This window comes from Staurois parvus, unplaced genomic scaffold (assembly GCF_062004578.1).
Source record: "Staurois parvus isolate SC_StPar_1 unplaced genomic scaffold, SC_StPar_1.0 ptg000056l, whole genome shotgun sequence".
Classification (NCBI taxonomy): Eukaryota; Metazoa; Chordata; class Amphibia; order Anura; family Ranidae; genus Staurois; species Staurois parvus.
This window is the reverse complement of record NW_028317852.1, coordinates 9710770-9729110: the sequence shown is the minus strand read 5'-3', so window position 1 is coordinate 9729110 and position 18341 is coordinate 9710770. Positions and strand designations below refer to the sequence as shown.

At 42.6% G+C, this 18341-nt stretch overlaps 1 protein-coding gene across 7 annotated transcripts in view; it reads left to right on the top strand.

The window, feature by feature from the left end:
• LOC149469991 (suppressor of tumorigenicity 7 protein homolog) overlaps nucleotides 1–18341 on the top strand; it is a 281605-nt gene that overhangs the window by 104421 nt on the left and 158843 nt on the right. For all 7 annotated transcript variants that reach the window (XM_089668326.1, XM_089668327.1, XM_089668328.1 and 4 more), the window contains one exon: nucleotides 3835–3937. In XM_089668326.1, the coding sequence (XP_089524452.1) occupies nucleotides 3835–3937 (103 nt within the window). The remainder of the gene's footprint in view (nucleotides 1–3834; nucleotides 3938–18341) is intronic.

Here is an 18341-nt window from a genome sequence, read left to right as displayed (position 1 = left end):
TTTGTGTAGTATTATGTTCAGCAGACTGTGTTCTTCTATTGTTGTGACTTAGATGATGTTCAGAGCACATTTTATGCCCAATTCATGCAAAACTCCACGTAATCCCAAGGGGTTCACATACTTTTTCTTGCAACTGTACCTCATTATAGATCTGAAATACCTGAGTCCAGAACAGGCTGATTTAAGCACAGTCCCACCAGATATGAAAGTACGTTGCTCTCTCTCCGTGACAGTGCCAGCAAGATGCCGTAGAGGTGGGAAAGATTCTGTGAATGGATACTAGATCCCGATACCACCTAGAGACCAGTTTAAAGTTTTCCTCTTGAACATAGGCAGAAACAGAGGACTTATGAGTGAATAAAAAGTCCTCAACCACAAAATCCCTTGACCAGATTCTAGAGTATGCGGGTAGCACACTATGAGTGTGGGCTAGGATCATTTTGTATAGTTGTGAAAGAGAATGATGAGGCAACTCAGGAAGGAGGCAGAGTTTTTTAAAGTCTATCAAAGGCCTATGTATCTGTCTTGAGTCATGTAAAGATTTACAATACATAGATATGCGTAAAGCCATCAACCAGTTCAATGGTCCAGAAACTCCTTGTCTGTGAACCTAAAGGATCCCAATGTGGGGTGCAAAAGAGAGTGCATCGTGGGCCAAGTTAATCTGTCATAAGAGCAACGGGACAAAATACTCTCTGGCAAAGCCGGGATATCTAATAAAGGACTAATTGGGCTTGAATCCGTAGAAAGGGAGTATGAATCCTGGCAACAGTACCAGATAGAGAGTGAGGCCATCATCAAGGGTGAAAGTGATGACATGGTGTGATATATGGCAGTTTGATTCCAAAAAAATGCCCATAAGTCTACCGGTGACATGTCTTGTGCATTGATTGTAGGTGGTTGAAGTTTTCACTAGCGAGTGCGGGAACCACTCCAGAATTAGAGAAAGTAAAGCTGAAGATTGATATATCTCAAAGTCTGGGAGACCTGCTTCACCAGCAGATTTAGGATAGCAGAAAAGTGTATGCTTCAGTCTAGGGGGGTGGTGTTGCCAAATGAATTGTATTGCAAAGGAACGCAAGGTCCGGAAAAAAGCTACAGGTAGTGTAATTGGAATAGTTTGAAATAAGTATAATAATTTTGGCAAAATGTCCACTTTTAACACACTTATCTGTCCAAACCAGTAAGTTTTTAAATGATGCCACGACTTTTAGAGATCTCCTAATTTTTGTAAGTAATGGGCTATAATTAAGTGCGTATAAGTCCTGGGTGTGCACTGGAATCTCTGTACCTAGTTATGCGATAGACTTAGCTTGCCAAACGAAAGAGAAATTGCTCTTAAGGGTGGAAAGAACAGAAGGGGGTAAAGAGATATTTAAAGCTTTTGTTTTGGTGATATTCAATTTAAAGTTGCTAAATGACCCAAATCTATGGAGTTCCTGTAAGAAAGAAGGAATGCTGATGTGAGGCTGGGTAACATAAAGTAATAGATCATCAGCATATAAAGATAATTTACAGTGTGAAGAGGGCATTTGGATACCTTTTAATTGAATCGTTATTGCGGATGCCTTATGCTAAATGTTCTATAACTATTGTGAATAAGAGGAGTGAGAGGGGGCATCCCTGTCTGGTACCATTAGCTATAGAAAACCTATCGGAATGGGTCCCGTTCGCTAAAACCATGGCAGAATTTGAAGAGTAAATCATCATGATTCGGGCGAGCATCCTAGGGCCTACGCTTAATGGAGTTAAAGAGAGTCGAAGGAAAGACCAGTTAATGCCTTTTCTGCATCACAGACGAGGAGACAGGCTGGGATGTTGTGGCGATGTTGTGGCGATGAGCATAAGAGATGAGGTGTAGGGTCTTGGTTGTGTTATCCTTTGCCTTTCACCCAGGGATGAAACCAACCTGGTCTTTATGAATCAGGTCAGGTGAAAGGGGAGATAGACGGTTGGCAATAATTTTAGTGAAAAGCTTTAAATCCACATTGAGCAAGGAAGTAGGCCTACAATTGCTGCAGATGGAGGGTTATTTCCCGGGTTTAGGTATGACAGTGATTCGGGCTTGCAGACAAAGTGAGGAGGGGGCAGGGGAATAATCTGTGGGGAATCCCGCTGACAGCTGAAGAGTCATCGGTTGTTAAAGTGTGACTAAACCCACAACATTAAAAAACAGACTGTATGTGCAATTAATCCTCTGTATTGTGTAAAAGGATGTTTGATCCTGTCTTCTTTGATCCTTTCGTTATTCTACTTTCCCCAATCCATTTCCTGATAGAACAGAGCCTTGGGTTCAAGCTGCACATGCTCAATTTGGTGTATATTTTTTTTTCTTGGGAGAGTGCATGTGATCAGCACAGGGCCAATCTGCACTGTCCAGACAGAGGGTCAGGGGTCCTGCAGCCTCATAAGACAATCAGGGGAAAAAGAAAACTCCTCCTTTAATCAGTGCTTTGCTAGACACTGATAGAAGTCCCAAGACTGCTCTAACTGCTAATGATAAAAAGTATTTAACAGTTTATTTTAACTAAAATAAATGCATTTTCATGTTCTGTGTACTGTGGGAGACCAGATATTGCGAATGTAGGGTCATGGGTTTAGTAACACTTTAAGGACACGGGTGGCCACGATCTGACACCAGCTGTGTCCACCAGACACAGATGATGACAGATCACTGTACTAGCCTGCTGCCGGTACCATGTGATCACTGTGACCAATTGTAGCAGATCACATGACAATTGTAAACAATGCATGGCTTTGATCCATGAAATTCATTGCGTACAATTGTGTTGCTAGCTGTGATTGGTCACAGTGATCACATGGTACAGACAGGGCCAATCACAACCCATCTGTACCATGTGGTTAGCTGTGGCCAATCCACAGATAATAACAACAGTACATACTGAAGGAATCTATTTCATTCAGTAAATGTGCTTGCTTATAGCAGTGAAATTCACTGCTATAAGCAATCATAATGTGAAAAAAAAATTCTGATCACTTCCCCAGAGCATTATATTGCTCTGGTGACAGTGTGTTATATAAAAGAAAAGAATGTAATAACAAAAATGTGGAAAAAAAACAATTTTTTTCTTTTCGTACTGTCAACAGTCAGTGTCCCTGATAACACCAGTCATATGATGAAAATATACTGCACTGGTGACAGTATGTTAAAAAAAAATTGTGACTTATACCTTCAAAAAACTCACCATGCCTCTTACTAAATACCTTGGACTGTCCACTTTTCAAAAATGGGTCATTTCGAGGATATTTTCCCTGTCCTGACATTTTTGGGCCTCTAAATGAGATTGGCGGTCAGACCATCAGGATTGATCGATTTTCAGATATATCCCATAGTTTGTGGACTCTATAACTTTGCTACAGACTAAATATACACTGATTTGTGTTATTTTCACCAAAGAAATGTAGTAGAATACATTTTGGCCTAAATTTATGAATAATTATTTATTTGCAAAATTGTATAACAGAAACGAAAAACATTTTTTTCTTCAAATGTTTAGGGTTTTTTTGTTTATTTTGCAAAAAATAAAAACCCAGTGGTGATTAAATACCACCAAAAGACCGCTCTCTTTGTGTGAGAAAAATTCTAAAAGTTACATATGTGTACAGTGTTGCATGACCGTGCATTTGTCATTCAAAGTGCAACAGCACTGAATGCTAAAAATTGGCCTGGGCAGGAAGGGGGTGAAAGTGCCTGGTTTTGAAGTGGTTAAACATAGTATAGGTTTTTTGCACTTTCCTTTCTAAATCCAGGGGTTTCTTCTAGCACTTTATGAAGTTTAAGAAAGACTAACTAGTCTTTTTTTTTTACTGTAGGTTTTCACCTGAAACAGCTTCCAGAAGAGGACTCAGCACTGCAGAAATGAATGCTGTAGAAGCTATTCACCGTGCTGTAGAGTTTAATCCTCATGTACCAAAGGTAAAGAAAGAAAAGTTAACATGATTTCAGATAGTAATTTTTTATCTGATATGTTGTTCTAATCCTTTTGAGGATCTATGTTGAGGAGATGTTAATCTCTTAGATTGTTACCTCCAAGGAGCAGGGCCCTCCTAACCCTCTTGTATTGATCTGCATCATTGCTGTATTGTCTCCCTTTATATTGTAAAGCGCTGAGCAAACTGTTGGTGCTATATAAATCCTGTATAATAATAATAATGTAATTGAGAGAAAAATAAACTGACTTGCTGATGATGGGTACTCTCCCATACACTCATTTGTTCCACCCCTCTCCTCTACCCCATTCTCTCCCTTTCTGTTTCACTCGCTTGCTCTAGTGAGCTTCTAGTGTCTCCAGGTTGCACTGCTTGCGCAAACTTCTCTCTTTATGTTTTTGTAGAACTTTTTTTGGTGTTCAGATTTCCTGGCAGTGGGCAATCAGTCTGTATAGTTACATAGCTAGTCTGGCTGAAAAGAGACAAAAATCCAGTCTAGTTCAACCATAAAAAAAGAAAAAAAAAAGTTATAATCCTACACCCACAGTTGATCCAGGGGAAGGCAAAAAAACCCCCCAGCAAAGCACGATGCAATTTGCTCCTGCAAGGGAAAAAATCCTTCCTGATCCCCGAGAGACAATTGGATATTCCCTGGATCAACTTACCTATAAATTATTATTATTATGCATGATTTATATAGTGCTAACAGTTTGCGCAGCGCTTTACAAAATGGAGATAGACCTTACAGTTACAATACAATTTGGTACAAGAGGAAACAGAGGGCCCTGCTCGTTAGAGCTTACAATCTAGGAGGAAGGGTTGAGTGATACAAAAGGTAATAGCTGTGGGGGATGTGCTGATGGAGGAAATAAAAGGCAGTTTACTAGTTAGAAGCATGATAGGCTTCATTAAAGAGAGAAGTTTTCAGGGATCGTCTAAAGGTGGATAGATTAGGTTATAGCCGGGCAGATTGGGGTAGGGAGTTCCATAGGATGGGAGAAGTCCTGGAGGTGAGCATGGGAGGAGGTGACACGGGAACTAGAGAGTAGGAGGTCTTGGGAGGATCGAAGAGAGCGGTTTAGTTGATATTTTGACACCAGGTTGACTATGTAGCTGGGGGCAGAGTTGTGGATGGCTTTGTGAGTTGTTGTTAGTATTTTGAATTTTATTCATTGGGCGAGTGGAAGCCAGTGGAGGGATTGGCAGAGAGGGGTAGCAGACACAGAACAGTTGGTAAGGTTGATGAGCCTGGCAGCAGCATTTGTGATGGACTGGAGGGGGGATAGCCTATGTAAAGGTAAGCCAATGAAGAGGGAGTTGCAGTAGTCAAGGCAAGAGATAACCAGGGAGTGAATAAGGAGCTTTGTGGTATCGTTGGTTATAAAGGGGCATATTCTGGAGATGTTGTGGGGGTTGAGGCGGCATGATTTGGACAGAGATTGGATGTGGGCCTGAAAGGATAGTTCAGAATCCAGGGTTATCCCTAGCATCCTGGCATGCGGGGATAGGTTGATTCTGACTGAGAAATCAGAGGAAGAGGCACGTGGGGTAGGAAATATTATGAGCCAGTTTTGGTTAGATTGAGTTTTAGGAAGTGGTGTGATAACCAGTCTGATATGTCTGTTAGTAAATCGGTGATATGTGAGGAAACTGATGGGGTGAGCTGAGGAGTAGAGAGATAGATTTGTGTGTCATCAGCATAGAAATGGTACTGAAAACCATGGGAAGCTATCAGCTGACCCAAGGAAGAAGTGTAGATTGAGAATAGGAGAGGTCCAAGGACAGAACCTTGGGGGGAACCCTGACAGTAAGAAGAGTAGGAGAGGAGGAAGTGGAGTTGTAAGTGACACTGAAGGTGCAGTGAGAGTCAAACCAATGGAGAGTACAGTCACAGAGAGCAAGTAAATGTTTTTTTTTTTTTTATGTTTTTTTTTTTGATGAGGGGTGGTTAGCTGTGTCAAAGGCAGCGGAGAGGTCCAAGAGTAAGAGTACAAAATAGTGACCATTGGTTTTAGAGGTTAGTAAGTTGTTTGTGAGCTTTAGAAGAGCAGTTTCTGTGGCTTGTGGGCGAAATCCAGGCTGAAGGGGATTGAGAAGGTTATTCTCAATGAGGTGGCGGCTCAGCCAGTTGTAGACTAGACATTCAAGGAGTTTGGAGGCTAAAGGGAGTAAGGGAGAGGTTGCTAAGATTGGTGGTGTTCAGTGAGGCCTTTGTAAGTATGGGGGTGACTAGCGCATGTTTTAGAGAGTTGGGGAAGATGCCAGTAGAAAGGGAGAGATTGAAGATATGAGTTAGAGTGAAGGTTAGAGCTAGGTGGGTTTTAGAAAAACGTTTACCAACCTCCTCTATAGTAGCTGAATTAAACAAGGGAAGTATAGATTGTGCAGGTGGACAAAGAGTGTAGGGTGAGGGAGATATCTGTACAGTGGAGATCTCTTCACGAATTGCATCAATCTTATTTTTTTAAGTGATTAGCGATCTCCTGGACAGTGAGTGAGTCAGTGGGTGGAGGTAAAGAAGGACAAAGTAGAGAGTTAAAGGTAGAAAAGAGTTGACAGGGATTACGTGAGAGGGTGTTAGAGTGCTAAAATAGGTCTGTTTGGCAGTGTGGAGACAGGAATTGTATTTTTGATGGGCAGATTTATATTGGTCGAAGTCTTGCTGGGTCTTACACCATAAACGCTCAAGAGCACGGCTACGTTTTTTGAGGCATCTGGTATTGTCTCTTTGCCAGGGCTGTAGCGGTCAGGGCCTAATTCTGTGTGTAGTGAGGGGGGCCAATGTGTTCACGGTGGATAACCGTGAACTGTTGTAGACGGAAGTGGCCAAGTTGGGGCAGGACATGGCTGAGATTTTGTCATAGAGACAATCTGTTGCAGAAAAAAGAAGAGAAGTGTTAAGATAGCAAAGGTTTCTACAGGTAACTTTTCGGTAGTTGGAAGACAATGAGGAGGAAGCCAAGGAGAGAGTGAAGCTAATAAGGGAGTGATCAAAGAGAGGAAAAGGAAAGTTGATGAGGTTGCAAGGAGTGCATAGGTAGGAGAATACAAGGTTGAGACAGTTACCATTAGAGTGAGTAGAAGCATATGTTCATTGTTTTAGGTCAAAAGAAGTGGTTAGGCTCAGAAATTTAGAGGTAGCAGGAGTGTTAAGATTAACAGGGATGTTGAAGTCACTGAGAATGATTGTGGGAATTTCAGAAGAGAGAAAGTAAGGCAGCCAGGCAGAGAAGTCATCAAGGAAGCTTGTTTTACCGGTCCAGGAGGCCGATAGATCACAGCAATTCTTAAAGAAACTAGAAAGAACAGACGAATAAAGTGAACTTCAAATGAGGAGAGGGACAGAGAGGGAGGTGAAGGACCTGAAAAGTGCTTTGAGGGGATAGGAGGATTCCAACTCCACCTCCTTTTCGACAACTAGGCCTGGGAGAGCGAGTCCAGAGGAGACCACCATGGGAGAGGGCAGCAGGAGAGGGAAAGTCAGATTCATGAAGCCAGGTTTCTGTAATTCCAAGCAGGTTAAAGGAGTTTGTGAAAAAAAAGGTCACGGACAGAGGTGAGTTTGTTACAGATAGAGCGGGCATTCCAAAGGGCACAGGAAAAGGGGAGGCTGGTTCTAGAAAAAGAGGAATAGTAACCAGATTGTTTGCATTGCGGCTGCTGTTAGAGGATAGTGGGTGTCGGGAGTGTTAGTCAAAGGAAAAAGATGGTGGCCCAGGATTTGGGGAAATGTCTCCAGATGTTAGGAGAAGCAGAAGGGAGAGAGAGGTAATATGGGAGTAAGACTTGTATGGAGGGGCAGGTCCCAGTGTCCTGGAGGTTTTATAAATATGTTGGTTCAGAATTAGCTGGAGTTGATGAGTACAGTAATAAGGTGAAGACAGGAGTGAGGGTGATTATATATAAGCTGTGGGGTGGAGAAGAGAGGTGAAGGAGAAAGAGTTTGAAGAGAGAGGATACAACTGTGAGAAGGAGTAGCAAGTGCATGTTTCAGAGTGGTGAGACAAAGAAGCAAACTGGGTAAGAGCTGGATGGGGAAATAGGTCACCTGTAGTCTGTTTAGTATTTGATGTTGTCTGCTTCTCACTTTGTGCATTCACTGAAATGCAGAGCCAAAGTGCAATGCTCAATACCTAATCCAAGATCAATACTTTATCGAAGATGATAGTTGCCAATGCTACTCCTGGCTGTGCCTCCCCAAAGGAAGGCCTACATTTATACTGAGTTAAGTGGGGGTATTGCCAATTAATCAATTCGGAATGCACAAGGCTAGCAGGGCAAACTTCTCACACCAAAGGAGGACTACAAGAGACAACAAGAGAGCAGGAGGGTAGAGTTGTAAAGATTAGGATCAGCTCATAAGTTTGGGTTATACAATAAGAGCAAAATAAACAAACAGTAATATGGACAGAGTTAAAGGTTTTGGAAGCAGTAAGAATTTCCAGTAAGAACACTGTTAGTTATGAATCCGCTTCAGTTAGAGGTGGATTTTGAAAGCAGTATAGATTACCATATAGCAGAGCAGGGTGAATTAGCATTCATAGATGGCATGGGCAATAGTACAGATGGATATTGCTCGCAGACATTTACCATATAGCAGAGCAGGGTGAAATGTTAGTATCCAGTTACAGTGGGGAACGAAAGTTTGGGCACCCCAGCTAAAAACTTGTATTAATCTGCATAAAGAAGCCAAGGAAAGATGGAAAAATCTTCAAAAGGCATCAAATTACAGATTAGACATTATTATAATATGTCAACAAAAGTTAGATTTTATTTCCATCATTTACACTTTCAAAATATCAGAAAACAAAAAAATGGCGTCTGCAAAAGTTTGGGCACCCTGCAGAATTTATAGCATGCACTGCCCCCTTTGCAAAGCTGAGACCTGCCAGTGTCATGGATTGTTCTCAATCATCGTCTGGGAAGACCAGGTTATGTCAATCTCAAAGGTTTTAAATGCCCAGACTCATCTGACCTTGCCCCAGCAATCAGCACCATGGGTTCTTCTAAGCAGTTGTCTAGAAAACTGAAACTGAAAATAGTTGAGCTCACAAAGCTGGAGAAGGCTATAAGAAGATAGCAAAGCGTTTTCAGATGTCAATATCCTCTGTTCGGAATGTAATTAAGAAATGGCAGTCATCAGGAACAGTGGAAGTTAAAGCAAGATCTGGAAGACCAAGAAAAATATCAGACAGAACAGCTCGCAGGATTGTGAGAAAAACAATTCAAAACCCACGTTTGACTGCACGATCCCTCCAGAAAGATCTGGCAGACACTGGAGTTGTGGTATACTATTCCACTATAAAGAGATACTTGTACAAATATGGTCTTCATGGAAGAGTCATCAGAAGAAAACCTCTTCTACGTCCTCACCACAAAAATCATCGTTTGAACTTTGCAAATGAACATATAGACAAGCCTGATGCATTTTGGAAACAAGTTCTGTGGACCGATGAGGTTAAAATTGAACTTTTTGGCCGGAATGAGCAAAGGTACGTTTGGAGAAGAAGGGGCACAGAATTTAATGAGAAGAACCTCTGTCCAACTGTTAAGCATGGGGTTGGATCAATCATGCTTTGGGGTTGTGTTGCAGCCAGTGGCACAGGGAACATCTCACGAGTAGAAGGAAAAATGGATTCAATAAAATTTCAGCAAATTTTGGATGGTAACTTGATGCCATCTGTGAAAAAGCTGAAGTTAAAGAGAGGATGGTTTCTACAAATGGATAATGATCCTAAACACACCTCGAAATCCACGGGGGATTACATCAAGAGGCGTAAAATGAAGGTTTTGCCATGGCCTTCACAATCTCCTGACCTCAACATAATTGAAAATCTATGGATAGACCTTAAAAGAGCAGTGCGTGACAGACAGCCCAGAAATTCCAAAGAACTGGAAGACTTTTGTAAGGAAGAATGGGCAAAGATACCTCAAACAAGAATTGAAAGACTCTTGGCTGGCTACAAAAAGCGTTTACAAGCTGCGATACTTGCCAAAGGGGGCAGTTCAAGATATTAACTCTGCAGGGTGCCCAAACTTTTGCAGACGCCATTTTTTTGTTTTCTGTTATTTTGAAAGTGTAAATGATGGAAATAAAATCTAACTTTTGTTGACATCTTATAAGAATGTCTAATCTGTAATTTGATGCCTTTTGGAGATGTTTCCATCTTTCCTTGGCTTCTTTATGCACATTAATACAAGTTTTTAGCTGGGGTGCCCAAACTTTCGATCCCCACTGTAAATGTCATATAACATTTAAAGACATAAATTACAGCAATGATTCTGCTTTTGGCTTTAACATATGCACATATACACTGTACTGAGGTTAATTGGCAGGTTTGGTATACACATATATGTGAACCATATTAGCAACCTAGGACCGGTCTTAGCTGGCCAGCTACACTGGGGCCACCCCAGTCACATCAAAGCGGATTTTGAAGTGGTGTGACTTAAACTACGGTCACATCATGTGACTTACAATGAAGTTGCATGATTTCAAAGTTGGGGGACATGCTAATTTAAAGTGTGACTTGCAAAATATCTGACACAGATCTCTCTGCAAATCGCATGAAAAGTAGTGTATTCATTACTTTATAAATCGTTGCGGCTCCTACCAAGTTTGAACCACACCAATATGAATGCTCTAACAGCGGTCACATTGACTGCGACTTGGCATGTGATTTGCACGACATGAGACTTGCAATTCGTATGCCAAGTCGCACCCTATTATCTACTATTAGAGCGGTCACATGGGTGCATTCCAACACTGTTTTCTAAAGAAGTACATGTACTACTTTTGTGGCAATTTGCATAGATATCTGTGTCAGATGTCTTGCAAATCGCAAGAACAAGGGCAACTTCACTGTAAGTCGCACGATTTCTAAATCAGCTTTGATGTGACCGGGGTGTAAGATCTTTTTATGTTTGATTTCCAGAGTGTTTTTCTGATTTTATGGGAAATCCCGCATACTAGCAAATGTGAATTGACATTTTCAGAATTGCATTCGAGATGTGGTCATGTGACTGCCTTAACTCATGCGATAATCTGGTGTGAATTGTGCCCATAGTGCTAACAAATGTTGCCATGGGGTTCCCCTTTACATTCCTGTTCAATCCTCTGTTGTATGCTGCACACGTACACTTCACTGTGGATTTCTTTCTGACTCTGATTTGTGTGGCCAGTATACCAAGAGTTAACGCAGGTGAGAAGAGGATTGGTGCTGGATAATCAGGTACAAACACTTTCTCTGACCAAATGAATGACCGTGGTGGGTGTGGCCATTATTGGGGGCTGGACCTTTTTTGGTGTGCTCCAATTGCAACCTATGTTATATAAAGACCTGCAGTATTGGGTGATTTTGTCTGTTACAAGGCCAGGTTATTTTCAGCAAGTCGTGCTTGTGGTGGTTTGGGGAGGAAGAGATATTGTGCTGAATTGCCCCAGACCCCACTCAGGCTGTGTTTTGATGTGGGCTGTAAATATTTAGCATTTTTTTCCTTCTAAAGTGTGTTTGTGTATTATTGTACAATGATTGTGTGTTTATTATCTTTGCATTGTAATCCTAACACATTTCAATTACTCTGCACTTGGCTATAGTTTGCTTATTTAAACTGAATGCAGTTTAAGACAAACCTGATGAGAAATGTATGTGTGGGGGATTTGGGGAGGTGGGAGGCGTTTGGTGTTTTGGCACTCTCTTGTGTATTTTTTTTTCCAAAAATACTTTATTGTTTTAAGAGAAGACAAAAGCATTTAGAGCATGTACAGCCATAGATCACAGTCAAAACATAGACATGACATGTTGCTTTCTGTTTCGCAGACGGGACAAATTGTAAACAGTTGTGCAAGATGAAATCATGTAGAACAGTACATCCATCATACAAAGTAAAATGGTGGATACCAAGAGGAAAATGGATAAAGTGATGTTAGTGAATGTTATCTCGTCCTGACTCTCATCAACTTTTTAATGGTGAAGTAGTGTGATGATAGGGGTAAGGGTAGGGAAAGCGTTGGGTACTGTGACGGTCATTGTTTACATATTTATAGCTAGCGTATCTGCTATGGTTGAAGTTAGTCATATCTGTGTGCAGGTAAATGCTCTATTTGGTTGGTAGAGAAGAAATGATACAGGGAAATAACAGGTGTGAAGACAAGAGGTTAGAAAGAAAGACAGTAATAGAAAGAATTGTAGGGTGAGATGTTGGGGAAGAGAGAAAAAAAAAAAGCGGGGTGGGGAGAAGGCATTACATCCTCATGTATTGGCCCAGCCAGACAGGTATTACTAGAGCTTAAAACATGATGTGTGAAGGATCGGTCAGTGGGGTAACGCAGGTATCAAGAACCCCAGAAGGCATGTTGAGATATAGATGTTGTGGCAGTGCGGTGTCCTGCCACGGTCAAAATAAAGCTGAAAACCCTGGATTCTCAACCAGGCAGGTTGAGGGGCTCCAGAGAGTTGATATATTGCAGAGGAAACTGGCTTTTCAGTTTCCTCATATATTCATTAAGTCTGTTTTGGGATCTGGAGCCTGGAGATTTCAAAGAGATCTGGGAGGGATGAAATCTCCAATCCGGGGTCCGTGTTTTGAGAACCCCCAGCACACTGATTGCACAGGTGTGTGCAGGCCTTTTTATAGAGTCCTAACCATAGTTCTGGGCTCCACCCCGGCAGACGGAGTCAGGAGGGCTCCACCCCTGCAGACAGGAGGTCTCTGCCTTGGAGTCAGGTGAAAGCCAGACTAGCTGTGTGCTAGTGGCCATAATTTGGGAAGAGTCTGCAGGAGACAGACAGTGAACTGTGTACAAGCCAGGAGGCTGAATCTTTGTTGGTATTTCTTGATGGTGGATACCCCTGCGTGGGAAGCATTTGTGTTATTTGAACTTTCTTTAAATAAAAGTGGGCAAAAAAGCCCTTTAAAGAAGCGAGTTGCTGTGTGCTTAAACAAGAAAAGCTCTACCAGTTGAAGCGAGTTCCCACAATGTACAGACCATCCTTGTGTGTGAGAGAAGTGTCTTTGGTTATCAGGGTATATCCCACTACAGCATTGTAGTTAGACATTCAGCCAGAGGGTCTTGGTTGATCGTGCACTATTAGATGATAGGGGTGGATTTGAAATGACTCCAGCATGTCCATGTTTTCCTGAATCTCTCTGGATGTTCCTTAGCTACAGAAATCAGTTCCTCCATTTCCTCAGTTTTGTCAATCCGGGCAAACCATGCTCGTATAGTGGGAACATGTGTTGAACGCCAGTGGACTGGGATACATTGCTTAGTAGCATTTACCATATGCAAGGCGAGTGATTTGCGGTATGTCTGAAATGGAAGTACAGTATGATGGAGCAGAAATTGTGCGGGGGAAAGGTTTAGGGCGTACGTGGTAACTTGTGCAATTGTATATTGAACTTTCCCCCAAAAGGGTTGCAACAATGGGCATTCCCACCAAATGTGTAGGAGTGTGCCCGTCATTTGATGGCATCTCCAACACAAATCTGATACATTGGGGTTGAAGCGGTGAAGCAGTGATGGAACTCTATACCATCTAGAGTACACTTTAAAGTTATTTTCTTGTGTGGAGACACATAGACCCTTTATGCATGTGTTCATATATGTGGTCCCAGTCTTCCGGCGATAGTTGGAGTTGTAGGTCCGCGCTCCAGGCCTTACAAGCTTTCCTCGTTGAGAGGTCATTGGTGTTTTCGAGACAAGAATAAAGTTGGGAAATATGTCCCTGAGGGGAGTCCGTTGCGCAAAGTTTCTCAAAGGGGGTCATATGTCTAGTGTATGCTTTTTGGTGGGTTGAGCTGTGGACGAAATGGTGGAGTTCTCTATACATCCATTGTGTTAAGATCAATGTAGGCCATTTATTCAGAAGGAGATCTCTGGATAAGAGCCTTCGTCTTTAAAGAATTGGTGCAGACTTAAGCCGTCTGTGGGACCAAATACCGCAAGAAAGGCATGTGACATACCCGGGGGGGAATTCTGGATTCTGTCTGACAGGAGTGAGTGGACCTGGGGTGGATGAGAGTGCCGTATTCTTGCTTATCTGGTGGTAACATGACAAAGTAGTGCCTATAAGAATGTGTTCCTTTGAGCTCATATGGAATGTGAGATTTTTGTAGCCAGGGAGAAGTGGCGAGTGGGGTCCCCGAGAAAGCGGCTTCCACTTCAACCCATGGCTTACGAGCATGGTTCGTAGACAAATCTACTATTCTTGCCATTTGACAAGCTTGGTAATATCGGGAGATGTCAAGTAGCCCTATACCTCCACCCGTTTTAGGCATGTTTAGATGTTCAAAACCAATTCTAGGGCGTTTATTGCACCATAGAAACGAGGTACATAATGTTTTGTAAGACTTAAAAAAAGGAGTTGGCCAATTTAATTGGAATTGTTTGTAGTAGGTATAAAAGTCTTGGAAGCACATTCATCTTGAGGATAGCAGCTCTACCAAACCAAGCGAAAAATGGTTTATCCCATTGTTGCAGATCTTTGGTGATGTTACGCAAAATGGGTAGAAAGTTTTTGGTGTAAAACTCTGTGAGATGGGTTAGCAATTGAATTCCTAAGTATGTGATGGCTTCTGATTGCCACGTGAAGGGAAAATTGGATTTTGCTTGTCTAATTGTGTCCTGGGCTAGGGTATCAAGGTCCTACCTTTCCTCAGGGCTTGTGCTGCTCCGTGTGCTGGCATCCATCTTAGGTCTGCAAAGCATTGTGGGATCCTTTATGCTTTCAGCCCTCTGCGGCTCCTCCCAGGAGGTGGCGGCTTATCACATTTAAGTCTGCTGTTTGCAGCTGTCCATTGCATTCGTGTCCTGTCTGTTGCACGGCAGCAAGCTCCTGTTCAGTTAACTCTTTGCTCTCCTGGATATTGACTTGGCTTTGGCTAAGACTCCTCCTGGCTTCTGACCCCGGCTCTGGCGACCATTCTTCCTGGCTTCTGACCCCGGCTTTGGCTACGATTCCCGCTGGTTCTCGACTTGATTATCCTGGAAGACTACCTCGGCAGAAGAACTTCTGTCCTACCAAGTCATCTGCTGTTGCTGTCGGACTTGCATAGACTTTTGCCTTGTTTCTGTGTAAATAAACCTACTGTAAGGTTCCAGGTATGACCAGAGATGTGTGGACTGACACAGGGAAACACAGGCTCCAGGTATAGTATAAACAATACACTTTATTAAAGACTAAACAATACATAAACGCAGTGCAAGACTAAACATAAACACAGTGCAACCAAACCTCCAACAGATAACAATAAGAACAATACTAAACGTAGTCGGGCAGGCCGGGTCGGTAGCAAACGGGCAGGCAAGGTACAAGAAGCAAGCGGAAGAGTAGTCAGGAATAGCTGAGGTCAGGACAGGCTGAGTTCATGCAGAGTCAGGATTAAAGCAGAATCAGGATCAGGCAGGAAGCAGACAGGATGCAGGTACAGGGGCTCATGGGAAACATACACCAAGGCCCTGATCACAGGCCTGGTCATTCATTAAATACATCTCCTGCAATCAGCCCCAGGTGTTGGCTGACTGCAGGAGTGAGCTTCTGGCTGCTGAGAGCACCCGCTGGTCAGCCCTGGTACTGCAGCCCACACGGCAGGTGAGTCCCACCACCAGTGCTGAGTCCATTCCTGACACCTACCTTTAATTGCACCTCCTTGTGTGTCTGGCTCCTCGTGCCCTGACATAGGGAGATATTAAGTGCCTGGGATTTGTTAAAATTTATTTTAAAATTGGCCAGATACTGAACAGTTTGAAGTCCTGTAGTAGATTAGGTAGTGTAGTATGTGGATGTGTCAGGAAGAGTAAGATGTCATCAGCGAAGGCTGCTACTTTATGAGTTTTGCCATTGATTGAAATCCTTTAATATTTTCATTCTGTTTAATGCAATTCAAAAAGGGTTCAAACGTGAGAATAAATAGGAGAGGGGATAGTGGGCAGCCCTGTCTGGTCCCCTTTCTTATGGAAAAGGTTTCTGAAAAGAGACCATTGACTCTCACTTTAGCAGTTGGTGTAGTGTATAGTGACATAATAAAGTTCAAAAGACGGGGAGGGAACCCAAGGCCCACCAGAACTGCTTCCATGTAGTCCCATGCCAATCTGTCAAAGGCCTTTTCAGCGTCTAAAGAAAGAAAGAAGCCAGATTGTTTCTTCTGTGTTAACCGGTGGTGTATGTTGATTACCCTGATCGTATTGTCTCTAGCCTCTCTACTGGGTACAAACCCCACCTGGTCAGTTGAGATAGTAGAGTATGTGATATGCAGTAAGCGATTGGCCAATATCTTGGCAAAGATCTTAAGATCGACATTCAGTAGGGATATTGGACGATAGTTTGCTGGAAAAGTCTGGTCTTTATTTTCTTTAGGTATTAGTGTGATATGGGCTTCGGATAGATGACGCATGGACTGTCCTGGGGTGTCTAGTAAGTTGAAGGCTTTTAAGAATGGATGTGCTAGGACGTCAATGAATGATTTGTAATATGTGGTCGTAAATCCATCAGGTCCCGGGCTTTTGCCTGGTTTTAATTGTGCAATGGCTTGTTGCAATTCTTCCAGCATCAAAGCACCATCTAAGTCTTTTGCTTGTGACTGGGAGCTGGGTTTAGGGAGGAATTGAGCAAGAAAAGACTAGATAATGGCTGTACGTGGCCTGGCATCCCCTGTTGGTTTTGATGGCAAAGGCAGATTGTACAGGGAGGTATAGTATTTTTCGAATTCGGCAGCTATATCCATGGAGGTGTTAAGTGATTGGCCCTGTTTAGAGTGAATGTGGGAGATGGTACGAGAAGCTTTTTTGGATTGCAAGGCACGGGCTAAGAACCTACCGCTCTTATTTCCATGTTCGTAAAAAAGTTTTTGAGTTAAAATGTAATTACGCTTTGTTTTCTTTTCCACTATATCTCGAAGTTGTTTGCGGGCTAGGTCAAGTTCATGCACAGAATCAACAGCCTGAGAACGTTTATTTAGACATTCCAGTTTCCGTACTTTTTGAAGTATGGAGGTAAAGGACGCTTGTGCCCTACGTTTCCGAGAGGCAGATATGGAAAGCAAGAGTCCACGAATCACACATTTGTGTGCTGCCCATTGAGTGAGGGGAGTCGTTTCCGAGGATGAGCTTTCCCTAAAATAATTGGTTAGAGACTCGCGTATTTGAGTGATAACAGCTAAGTCTGTGAGGAGAAATGGGTCTAGTCTCCATGTTTTAAAAGTAGGAGGGGCATCGTGAAGCTGCAAGGTCATCGTAATGGGATGGTGGTCAGATAGAATCATTGGTTCAAGTGGAGGCTGACTTCAACGTATGTAAGTCTTTTTGCGACAGAAATAGGTAATCAATTCTGGAGTGATGTTTGTGCGGTGCTGAGAAAAAAGTGTAGTCTTTATCAGAGGGATGTAGTGTACGCCATGTATCATGGAGAAGAAGGTCATTCAATTCGATTTTAATCTGTTTAAGTGCTCGGTAAGGTTTCGATGAGAAGCCTGTCGATGTATCTACTAAGGGATTCAGTGCCACATTAAAATCACCTCCAAGAATCAAGATACCCGATTGGAATGCTGCTAGCGTTTTGGAGATTTTGCGGAAAAAACTCACTTGCGCTGTATTGGGGCTATAAATGTTTTCTAGAGTAAGCGGTTTGTTGTGTAAGGTGCCTTTAAGAAAGAGGAATCTGCCTTCTGGATCCTCAAGAGATTCGGTAATTATGAGCGGAAGTGTTTTGGCGATCAAAATGGAAACCCCTTTTGCTTTTACCTCCGTGTTAATTGAATGGTACGCTGTGGGATAGTTAGCATTAGCAAACTTGGGGGTGTGGTCAGCACGAAAATGGGTTTCCTGCACGAAAAGCAAATCTGCCCGTAGACTTTTCATGTATGTTAGGAGTTGAGAACGTTTCTCCGGTATATTTAAGCCTCTTGCATTAAGAGATGCCACCGTGAGTGTATGAAGAGTTCATGCAGGTGTGCGTGTAGCGGGCATTTTGTTTGAAGAGGAGAAATAAAAAAAAAACACCCCTTTTTTCTCTTTTGGGGGGGGGGGGGGGAGGGGAGGTTGGGAGAAGGATTGAGGTAGAGGAAAGAGATAGAAATGAAAGAAAGGAAAGAAGAAAGGTGCAGAGAATTAGAGCACAGTGGATGTGAGAAGCAGTAGATATTCACCTCAGAAATCAAAAGATATGATTATGTGTAATTCCAATACTTCTCTAATAAAATAGACTCCTGGGACAGAGTAGTCCAGCTACGCCGTCCTAAAAAAAAAGTACTTTAATGTGTAGAAAAGGTATTTGGTAGATCATGTATGTTTGTATAGAAGTGGTCGGAAATGTGGCTGACCCAGAGGCTGCTTCCGTGAGGTACCTCAGGGCAGTCCCACCAAAGACATCAAAGGCCCACCCTGTATCGGG